General features: G+C 38.6%; 1 protein-coding gene across 2 annotated transcripts in view; it reads left to right on the top strand.

Annotated features, from left to right (window-relative positions):
* Window positions 1–11,811, top strand: part of ADK (adenosine kinase) — a 577,446-nt gene extending 565,635 nt beyond the window's left edge. For both annotated transcript variants that reach the window (XM_007962951.3, XM_007962952.3), the window contains exon 11: window positions 10,956–11,811. In XM_007962951.3, coding sequence (XP_007961142.1) covers window positions 10,956–11,080 — 125 coding nt within the window. In that variant the 3' untranslated portion in view covers window positions 11,081–11,811. The remainder of the gene's footprint in view (window positions 1–10,955) is intronic.
* The last annotated feature ends 326 nt before the right edge of the window (window positions 11,812–12,137 follow it).

Below are 12,137 nucleotides of genomic sequence, written 5' to 3'. Positions count from 1 at the left end.
TAAAAAGTGAACTAGTAAAACTGTATTCTGAATGGGCACAGAGGCTCACACCTGTAATCCCAGCACTTTGGGAGGCTGAAGTAGAAAGATTACTTGAGCCCAGGAGTTCAGACCAGCCTGGGCCACATAGTGAGACTCCTCCATTTCTACAAAAAATAGAAAAGTTAGCCAGGTATAATGGCACACACCTGTAGTTCTAGCTACTCAGGAGGCTGAAGTGGGAGGATTGCTTGAGCCCAGGAGTACAAACAAAAACAAAAACAAACAAACAAAAAAAAAAACTTTATTCTTCCAAGTTTATAAAGTGCAGCTTGCTTACTTGTTGACAAGCTGCTGAATGTAGAATGAACAGTACACAGTCTACTGGGTTTTAAGTTCCAGCTACCATGAAAAACTGTTAAGGAACTATAAATGGAAAAGAGAAAATAGACTCATAAAGACTTTGTTCATTTCCTTCTAAAATATCGCTAGCTCTTATTAAGTGTCTCCATTAAGGCTTCCATACCCACTAACAATATTTCTCAGTTCTCCATAAACGACACTAAGAAAATTCTAGATGTTATATCTCTTCTACAGTAACTACATGGAATAGACAGCTTAAGTTACATTGCCTTTTGACCACACCAGCAATCCCACCTCTGTGTGCTTTGAGGAAACTAGTGTAGCATCTCCTCTTTTTGCACAACTTAAACATACGTTTCAGGTCTCATGTCAAATACTAGATATAATTTGTCAATTTATTGATCACACTTCGTAACATCAGTAAAAGTCTAAATAAAATCAACCAGAAGATAATAGGTACACTAATTGTTAATGAACAGAGGTTTATTTGGAAAGATTGTTCCAAGATTCAGAGCCGGCTAACAATAACCCTAAGAACCCAATTTATTGTCGATGAGAGATTCTCACCTTATGCCTCAACAGCTAGAGGACCTGAAGTCTATAATGTCTCCTAAAGCTGGGAAAAGCCTGAGAGGTCCAGCTTGATACGCCTATCTGTAAAAGGATAGAGAGAAGGAACCAAAGTAAAAAGTCAACAACAACGGCCTCAGCATATGAGTTGTTGGAGACTTTTTCATATTGAACACACATTCAAAGTCAGTTTTTTAAGATTTTGCTTTTTGGACTCTTGCTAAGCCCAAATCTTGTTCTAAAAAGAGCAGATATTTTTGTTTTTGTTTTGTTTTGTTTTGTTTTAGATAGTGTCTCACTCTGTCTCCCATGCTGGAGTGCAGTGGTACAATACGGCTCACTGCAGCCACAACCTCCCAGGCTTGGGTGATCCTCCCACCTCAGCCTCCTGAGTAAGTAGCTGAGACTACAGGCATGCACAACCATGCCTGGCTAAATTTTTGAATTTTTCTGTAGAGACGGAATTTTGCCACATTGCCCAGGCTGGTCTCAAACTCCTGGCCTCAAATGATCTGTGTGCCTCAGCCCCACTAAGTACCATGCTTGACCTGTTTTTGTTTTTTTGTTGTTGTTGTTGTTGTTGTTGTTGTTGCCCAAACTAGAGTACAGTAGGCTCAATCACAGCTCACTGCAGCCTCAACCTCCCAGCTCAAGCTCAGGTAGCTGGGATTGCAGGTGCATGCCACCATGCCCAACTAATTTTTTTTTTTTTCTATAGAGACGAGTCTCCCTATGTTGCCCAGGCTGGTTTCCTGAGCTCAGATGATTCTCCCATCTCAGCCTCCCAAAGTGCTCAGATTAGAAGTGAGGCATGAGCCACCCCACCTAGCCTTTTTTTTTTTTTTTTTTTTTTTTTTTTTTTTTTTTTTAATACCTGCAAGCCACACTTATCTGCTATTGTGTTTACCAACCACACTCTGGGGCCTGAGGCTGTGTTTCAGTGAATGAAATATGAAAAAGGACTTTCTTTACTTGCTGATACAGTACAGTATTTGTATCTATTAATAGCATATTGTTATTGTTGGTTTGTTTTTTTTTTTTTTTTTGAAAAACACTTTATTTGAATAATATACCTAAAATGCAGGGAACTTTTAAAAATAGAGATTGAGGCCAGGCATGGTGGCTCACACCTGTAATCCCAGCACTTTGGGAGGCCGAGGCAGGCGGATCACCTGCAGTCAGGAGTTCAAGACCAGCCTTGCCAACATGGTGAAACCCGTCTCTACTGAAAATACAAAAACTAGCCAGGTATGGTGGCGCACATCTGTAATCCCAGCTACTCAGGAGGCTGAAGCAGGAGAATCACTTGAATGCTGGAGGCGGAGGTTGCAGTGAGCCAAGATCACACCACTGTACTCCAGCCTGGGTGACAGAGGAGACTCTGTCTCAAAAATAATAATAATAAAATAGAGGGTGAAGGACCAAACATCCTATAGAAAAATAAGCAAAAGATAAAAATTAATTCACAGAGAGATTTGTTCTTTAAAGATATATAAAAAGATGTTCAGCTTCACTTAATAAGAGAAATCCAGATTAAAATTATACTGAACTATTTCTAACCCATCAGACTGGCAAAAATTCAAAAGCTGGACAGTATACTATATTGGTGAAGTTGTGGGGAAATGGGCACTCTTACATTACTAGTAGAAATACAAAATCCTGAAACCTCTATGAAGGAGAATCACCAATAAAACTATATATGCATATAGTTACTCATTAACCTAGCAGTTCTACTTCTAAAAGTTATCCTGAAGATACGCCCCAACAACACAGAAATACATATGTAAAAGGTTATTCATTGCAGCATTGTTTATATTTTTAAGATATTGGAAACCATGTAAATGTCCACACATAGGAGATAGATTAAACTACAGTGTATTTATACATGGAGGTACTATGTAGCAGTAAAAAAGAATGAAGAAAATCTCTACCAATTGATGTAGAATGATTTCCAGGAGATTTTGTTTTTGTTTTGCTTTGTTTGTTTATTTGAGATGGAGTCTCGCTCTGTCGCCCAGGCTGGAGTGCAGTGGCACGATCTTAGCTCACTGCAACCTCTGCTTCCTGGATTCAGGCGATTCTTCTGCCTCAGCCTCCCAAGTGGCTGGGATTACAGGCACCTGCCCCCACGCCCAGCTAATTTTTGTATTTTTAGTAGAGATGGGGTTTCACCATGTTGGCCAGGCAGGTCTCAAACTCCCAGCCTCAGGTGATCCGCCCACCTCAGCCTCCCAAAGTGCTGGGATTACAGGCTTGATCCATGGCACCCAGCCTCCAAGAGATACTTTTAAGTGAAAAAAAAAAAAGCAAAGGGTAAGAGAGCATATATACTGTATTACCTCCTTTTGTGTTTAAAAAAAAAAGAGAAAAGAAAAAAAGGAAGAAAACATACATACATCTGCTTACCTTTACTAAAAGAATACAGGAAGATAAACCAGAAAACAATGAAAGTGGTTACTTACAAAGGATGGGGAGGAGGACATGGTAAAGAAAGTGACACTTCTTTGAGCATATCTTTTATAGAATTTTTACTTTTACTTTTAGAAACATGTTAATGTTCTATATATTTTTTAAATATTAAATCAATAAGGATAGAATGTAAGAAATGGGACTAAAACTGAAAGCAAACTGAAAAACATGAACCCAACTTTTTCCAATCTTTTCTTAAGTAAAATGAGCTCCCCAAAGGGGGTAAAAAAGAGAACCAATCTGAGTAACATGCTGAACACAGTATTTGACTACATCAGAGAACAGAAAATTAACCCTAAACTCTTTTTAGTAGATTTGAATTTTTTTTCTTTTAAAGTTAGGGATGAAGTGACTTTGAAACTATTTGAGATGTATTACAAAAGTAAGTAAATAAATAAATTTGTTGATATTGTTGGGAAATAGGTTCTCACTATAGAAGAAGGAACATACAAATAATGGGATAAGGAAAGGCAAGAAAGAACCCTGTGGAGATGGACTAGAATTGGGAGTACTGGTGTCAGCTCAATTTCTAAACTAGGTCTCTGTACACACACATATATATATATATACAGTTAGGGATATAAGTGTGTGTGTGCGTGACTATGTGTACATGCATACTTCCTAGCTCTGTTCATTTACAGAGTCTAGAAGCAAAGAGCACACCTGCCTCCCAGATCTTAGTCCCTAATACCATTCTGTGCTAAAAAGAACCAGTTATCCTCAGATAAATGACTGATTCCAGGGCAGAGTGGAGCCCAGAACATTATGGCAGAACATAAAGAAGTGATCAAAAATAATGTGATGGCATATTCAAGGACACAGGAGCCACCAGCCTGAATGGCTCCCACTGGCAAAAACTGGAATATTTTAAGGACCAAATTAATTAAGGGCTGTAAGGGATTATAAACCATTGATTTAAAAAGAATTGAACCATTAATTTAAAAAGAATTGTGGACCGAGCGTGGTGGCTTGCGCCTGTAATCCCAGCACTTTGGGAGGCTGAGGTGGGCAGACCACCTTAGGTTGAGAGTTTGAGACTAGCCTGTCCAACATGGTGAAACCCCATCTCTACTCAAAATACAAAAATTAGCCAGACATGGTGGCTCATGTAGTCCCAGCTGCTACTTGGGAGACTGAGGCAGGAGAGTCGCTTGATCCTGGGAAGTGGAGGTTGCAGTGAACCGAGATCATACCACTGCAATCTAGCCTTGGTGACGGAGCTCCAGACTCCACCAAACAAATAAAATAAAAATAATTGTGCATTCTTACTGATAATAAATAGATTTAAAATAATAAATGGGAGAAGAGGTAAGCTCTTGTTTATGGTAGAATGGTGAGGGCTGACTGGTAAATGTGAAAATCATTTCACATCTGGAGTGGGAGGGGGTTGGAACTTCTGATAAAGAACAGAATATTTATGTGACTTTTTTTTTTTTTTTTTTTTTGAGATGGAGTCTCACTCTGTCACCCAGGCTGGAGTGCAGTGGCGTGATACTTGGCTCACTGCAAACTCTGCCTCCCAGGTTCAAGTGATTCTCCTGCCTCAGCCTCCCAAGTAGCTGAGACTACAGGCGCCTGCCACCATGCCTGGCTAACTTTTGTATTTTTAGTAGAGACGAGGTTTCACCATATTGGCCAGGCTGGTCTCGAATTCCTGACCTTGTGATCCACCACACTTGGCCTCCCAAAGTGCTGGGATTACAGGCATGAGCCACCATGCCCAGCCAAATTTGATTTGAGGATTTGCTCAGTCTTTCTTTCTTTCTTCCTTTCTCTCTCTGGTTCCTTCCTTCCTTCCTTCCCTCCTTCCTTCCTTCCTCCCTCCCTCCCTTCCTTTCTTTTTTTTTGAGATGGAGTTTCACATTTGTTGCCCAGGCTGGTGTGCAGTGACATGATCTTGGCTCACTGCGACCTCCGCCTCCTGGGTTCAAGCAATTCTCCTGCCTCAGCCTCCTAAGTAGCTGGGATTGCAGGCACATGACATCACACCTGGCTAATTTTTATATTTTTAGTAGAGATGGGGTTTCACCATGTTGGCCAGGCTGGTCTCAAACTCCTGACCTCATGATCTGCCTGCCTCAGCCTCCCAAAGTGTTGGGATTACACGTGTGAGCCACCGCGCCTGGCCTATGTGATCTTAAATTGTCTATTCACAAACTGCTTGTTAGATGCAAGGGAAAAAATAGATACTATACAATGGAGAAGTAGGACAACACCTTGATCGGGTGATCAAAATTCCTGTCACTGGTGAACAGCAGATGGACATGATGTATCTCTAAATGGGACACTTTGAGAAGGATCCATCATAATATGTGTAGTAGTCTGCCTGGGAATGCACGATCATGAGAAAATGTTAGACAAACCCAAAATCAGAATCAGTCTATTAAAAATGGGAAAATAAATAAATAAATAATGGGATAAATGCGTCGGACGCAGTGGCTCACACCTGTAATCCCAGCACTTTAGGAGACTGAGGCGGGTGGATTGCTTGAGTCCAGGAGTTCGAGACCAGCCTGGGCAACATGGCAAAACCCCATCTACTAAAAGTACAAAAAAAATTAGCCAGGCATTGTGGTGTGCACCTGTGGTCCCGCTACTCAGGAGGCAGAGGTGGGAGAATCACCTGAGCCTAGGGAGGTTGAGGCTGCAGTGAGCCAAAAAAAAATGACGCCACTGCACTCCAACCTGGGCAATTGGAATAAGACCCTGTCTCAAATAAATGAACAAATAAATTAAAAATTAGGTAGGGGATGACTATATTCTTCAAAAGTGTCCATATCTCAAAAGTCAAAATCTGAGGAAATGTTTCAGATTTTTAAAAACTATAAAGGTGTATCAGTTAAATCCTAAACTAGATTCTGTTCTAGAGGAGAAAATTTCTATGTAGGACATTATTGGGTAATTGACTAAATTGAAATATGGACAGTAGATTAGATAAGTGTTACTGAAGTTGATGTTGATGTCCACACTGTAGCTATGTAAGAGAATATCCTTATTCTCAGAAAAGATACACTGAAGTTTTTAGAAGTAAAAAGATATGATAAATGTAACTTGCTCTCAAATAGTTCAGGGAAATAAAATTGTATAAACAGAAAGAGTACCTGCAAATGGTGCCAAATGTTAACAATATTGTGCACCTGGGTAAAGGATGTACAGATGCTTTTTGTACTATTTTTATTCCTGCAAACTTTTTTCTGAATTTGGAATTATTTTCAAATAAAATACACTTTAAGCAGGCTAATAATTAAAAATCTAAACTAAAATTATATTGGGAAACATTATGCTAAGTGAAATAAGCTAGACACAAAAAGACAAATATTGTTAGAATAGGCAAATTTATAGAGACAAAAAGTAGAGTAGCACTTACCAGGGGTTGGAGGTAAAGAGGAGTGGGGAGTTATTGTTTAATGGGTACAGAGTTTCTTTTGGGGTGATGAAAAAGTTCTAAAAATGCATAGAGGTAATAGTTGCACATTGTGAATGTACTTAATGTCACTGAATTGTGCATTTAAAATTTATTAAAATAGTAAATTTTATGTTATGTATCTTTTCCACAATAAAAGTATCTTGGGGATGTTTACTTACATTATAAAAGGATTCCCTACAATTCTTTAAATATAAACTCCCTTCGTTTATTTAAACAATTTTATACAACTTTCAAGATTCACATCAGCTCCTTTTTGAAGACTCTGCTTATAACTGATTATGTAGTATCTGTATTTCATTTTAGTTGGTTTTTTAAAATAGATTATTGAAAAACTGACATTCACCTTGGGCAAAGATCTTAGCTTTTTTCAGCATCCAGGTTCTCCACTTGTCAAAGCAAAACACTCTTCAGAATACTTTTTTCATTCATCATCTAGTTTTCTTAGAAGAAGGATGCTGGTGGTTTTGCTTCACAAAAATATTTCATAAACATAAGCTTTTTCTTTTTCTCACAATGATCATACCAGGGGGAATGAAGAAAACAGATGTTGCTTATAAGGCGTCTAATAGACATGTTTGCATTGTAAGCTGATCTGACTCTGAATTTGGCATCTGCTCCATTCACTATGTGGACTGAGCATTTTAGCCTCACAGTTTGGCAGAAAAGTTAATATTGACTTTTGACTGTTACCTGAAAACTCAGTGATAAAATACTCTTACTAAACCTCTCGAGAGAGTGATTTTTACAGTCTCAGCAAATGTCTTTAAAATATATCATTCCATTAACCATATTAATTTTATTCTTTGGTTGGGAATACTTATTTATTTCATCTAATACAGAGCATTCCCTAAATCTGACTGGGAAAAGTCTGTGTGGTCAGAATGGTAGAAGAAGAAGGACATAAATCACTTATAATGTTCTCTACAGGTCATTATACCACAGCTTCTCAATTAACCTTCATTCCCCTCAGGCTGCCCAGGGCCTCAGGGAAGGCCCAGAAGCCTAGCTGCAGCACAGTTGCTCATTATCATCTGCTCTTCTGAGCATTTGAGTGTTACTGCAACAGCTCAGGTTTCCCCTAAGGGGAAGATAGCCCAGATTCTTCTGCTCTTGACCTGCCTTATTTGCAATTATCCTTTTTTTCTTCTTTCACAGTTTTATTGTGGCATAATAGACATACAATAAACTGTACATATCTAAAGTGTACAATTGTATAACTTTGGACATATGTGTACACCCATGAAACCATCACTATGGACATATCCACTGCTCCCATGGCCTTTTCTAATCATGCCTTCCTGCTCCTTCTCATCCCCTTTTGGATTGTTTCCAGTTTGGGGCTATTACAAATAAAGCTGCTGTGAACATTCATTTACAAGTCTTTGTGTGGATGTGTACTTTCATCTACCTTGGGTAAATACCTAGAAATAGAATGGGTCATATGATATGCGTATGTTTAGCTTTTTAAGACTGACAAGTGGTTTTGCAAAGTGGTCTCACCATTTTACATTCCCACAATTAGTGTATGAGAGTTGATCGCACCCTTGCTAACACTTGTTATAGTCAGTCTTTTCAGTTTTAGCCATTCTGTGGGTGTGCAGTGGTATCTAATTGTGATTTTAATTTGCATTTTTAAAGAAATAATGATATTGAACATTTCATATGCTTATTTGGCATCTATCTTCTTTGCTAAAATGTTAAAGACTTTTGCCTACTTTGTATTGAGTTGTTTCTTGTTATTGAGGTACCAAGTATTTAATTGTGACAAAGTTCAAATTATTTTTTCTTCTATAAAAGTTGTATTCTTAGCCAGGTGTGGTAGCTCACACCTGTAATCCCAGAGCTTTAGGAGGCCAAGGCAGGCAGATTACTTAAGCCCAGGAGTTCAAGACCAGCCTGAGCAACTAGGCAAAACCCCATCTCTACAAAAAATGCAAGAATTAGCCAGGCATGGTGGCGCACGCCTGTAGTCCCAGCTACTGGGAAAGCTGAGGTGGGAGAAGAGCTTTCAGCCCAGAAGGTTGAGGCTACGGTGAGCCATGACTGTGCCACTGTACTCCAGCCTGAATGATAGTGAGACAGTCTCAAAAATAAATTTTTAAAAAAGAAAAGTTTGTACTTTTTACATCTTACTAAGTGATCTTTAGCAAACTCAAGATCACTAAGATTTTTTCCTATGTTTTCTCCTCAAGAGTTTTAGAATGTTACTCCTTACATTTATGTCTGTGATTCATTTCAGGTGAATTTTTGTAGATAGTGTAAGGTAAAGGTTGAAATGCTTTTTTTTCCACACATGGTATCCATTGTTCTAACACAATTTGTTAGAGTATCCTTTCTCCATGGGATTGTTTGGGCACCTGTGTTCAAAATCAGTTGGCCATACAGAAGTAGGTTTATTTCTGGACTCTGTTCAGTTCCATTGATCTATTTGTCTATATGCAAATACCATAGTGTCTTGGTTATTATCATTCTATAATAAATTTTGAAATCAGATAGTATAAATCCTCTGGCCTGATTCTTCTTTTTCAAAGTTGAGTTTTCACTAACCTAGGTCCTTTGAATTTTCATATAAATTTTAGAAGCAGCTGGTCAGTTTCTATAAGAAAAACCTGCTAGAATTGTTATTGGTATTCCAATGAATTAATAGAAAAAATCCTGCAGAACTGATAATATTGAATCTTCTGACCTTTGAATACTTTATGTCTCTCTATTTATTTAGGCTTCTTTTATATTTCTCAGCATTGTTTTGTCATTTTCAATGTGCAGGCCCTATACAACTTCTGTCAGATTTATTCTAAGGTACTTCAAATATTTGAAGTATGTGAAGTACCTTAGAATAAATATGGATAAATATTCTTAATATTAATTTTTAATTAATTTTTTCGTTGTTGAGACAGGGTCCTACTCTGTTGCCCAGGTTGGGGTGCAGTGATGTAATCATAGCTGACTGCAGCCTCAACCTTCCTGGCTTAAGCAATCCTCTCACCTCAGCCTCCTGAGTAGCTAGGTTTACAGGCATGCACCACAACACCTGGCTAATTTTTGTATTTTTTGTAGAGACAGGATTTTGCCATGTTGCCCATATTGGTCTCAAACTCCTGAGCTCAAGCAACTCACCCGTCTTGGCCTCTCAAAGTGCTGGGATTATAGGCGTGAGCCACAATGCCTGGCTTATTCTTAGTAACTTCTAATTGTTCATTGCTCGTATGTATAATTATATATACACATTACCAGTACAGATAATTTATTTTTGTATTTTTAGTGGAGACGGGGTTTCACCATATTGATTTTGAGACCCTGTCAACACATGCTTCCCTGTCCAGGTGCAGTGGTTCACGCCTGTAATCCCAGCACTTTGGGAGGCCAAGGCAGGTGGATCATATGAGGTCAGGAGTTTGAGACCAGCCTGACCAACATGGTGAAACTCCCCCATCTCTACTAAAAATACAAAAATTACCCGGGCGTGGTGGCAGGCACCTGTAATCCCAGCTACTCGGGAGGCTGAGGCAGAAGAATCGCTTGAACCTGGGAGGCAGAGATTGCAGTGAGCCGAGGTCATGCCATTGCACTTTAGCCTGGGCAACAAGAGTGAAACTCCATCTCAAAAAAAAAAAAAAGACCAGATTGACTTGATGGCAAGTTGTTGTGTCTCAACTCGAGCTCTTTAGAATAAATATTAGGGGACGCTCATGATGTTTGGGAAGAGGCCTCCCGGCCAGGCACAGTGGCTCACGCCTGTAATCCCGGACCGAGGCAGGCAGATCACGAGGTCAGGAGTTTAAGACAAGCCTGGTCAGCATGGTGAAACCCCATCTCTACTAAAACTACAAAAATTAGCTGGGAGTGGTGGTATGTGCCTGTAGTCCCAGCTACTCAGGAGGCTGAGGCAGGAGAATTGCTTGAACCTGGGAGGCGGAGGTTGCAGTGGCCAAGATGATACCACTGCACTCCAGCCTGGGTGACAGAGCAAGATTCTATCTCGGGGGGTGGGGGGGAAAAGACTTCCCTAACAGCAACGCTCAGGACTTTCTCTTACTGTCAAGGCTGAAGAATGAGATAGGTGCTTAGATCATATATCTGTCTGACCCAGTATAACATTTCTGCTGCCGTCACACAACACTCACGTTCTTTTTTGCCTGTGTTCTAGGTTTTCTGTCTCAACTGGTCTCTGACAAGCCTCTGACTGAATGTATCCGTGCTGGCCACTATGCAGCAAGCGTCATAATTAGACGGACTGGCTGCACCTTTCCTGAGAAGCCAGATTTCCACTGATGGAAGAGCCAAAAGCACAAGCCCAGGAGTGCAGACACTGCCCTGATTGCTTCCTGAGAATTCCCATATTAATAAAGAAGAAAATTATCTGCCATTTTTTCCTACTATAATAATGCTGAATCTTAATTTAGAGGGTACAAGGGTACGGTAATGCTTGTAGAATCTTTATTATCTCAACAATCTAAAAAATGATGTTTATTTCCATAGTTTGATAGTGCCACTTAAATGCCAATTAAACAAAACTATAACATTTCAATATAAATTTTTATTTCATTTTCAATTACTTTGTAAATTCATGTGTATTTAGTACACTGATTCTTTTTTTACATTTCTGCTTTGAATGCAGATGCAATTTAATATAATAGATTTTTTAATGAATTAATCTTAACATAGTAATCTTTAGCTTTTTATACAAATATATTTAATTTAGGACTATATGTGTGTCTATACACACACATACATAAATATACCACATATATACCTGATAGTCAAATAAGGTACAGAAATTTTATCTTGTCAAATTATGCCAAATAATCTCTTTAATGTGCACTCAAACATGTAATAAACTTTGGATAATTAAATAATGTGCCAAATTTAAGTTGTATTACAATATTCAAGTCATAGTCTTATGGAACTCTGTAATTTGATACAAACAAAAACTTGTCATATAGGAATTTTTTTCTGTCTTTTCCCTGTGTACAGCAAACTGAGGAAGAAAGATCATTATTTAATACTGGGCCCTGAAATGTTACCCAATTTGTTAATGGAATTATGAAGAACAGCAACATAATACCCTGAAGAATAACTTAGTATCAGAGACCAATAAATCCTTTTTTTAAGGAAGACAAAATGGTATAATTGGACTTCTGGAGTCAGACTTAGTTACCTTTATATGTGACCTCAGTTTCCTTTTTGTAAAATGGGATAATAACCCTTACATAGCAGGTCATTGAGATGATTTGAGAGAGATTACCAAGTATAAGATATTTGTTTTAATGCCTTGTAAATGCTTAATAAGTAGCTGCTCTTATTATCATTATGATTTTTTCTTTTTTAA

This window comes from Chlorocebus sabaeus, chromosome 9 (genome assembly GCF_047675955.1).
Source record: "Chlorocebus sabaeus isolate Y175 chromosome 9, mChlSab1.0.hap1, whole genome shotgun sequence".
NCBI lineage: Eukaryota > Metazoa > Chordata > Mammalia > Primates > Cercopithecidae > Chlorocebus > Chlorocebus sabaeus.
Note: the sequence above shows the minus strand (reverse complement) of the source record. Positions and strands in the feature narration are given on the sequence as shown.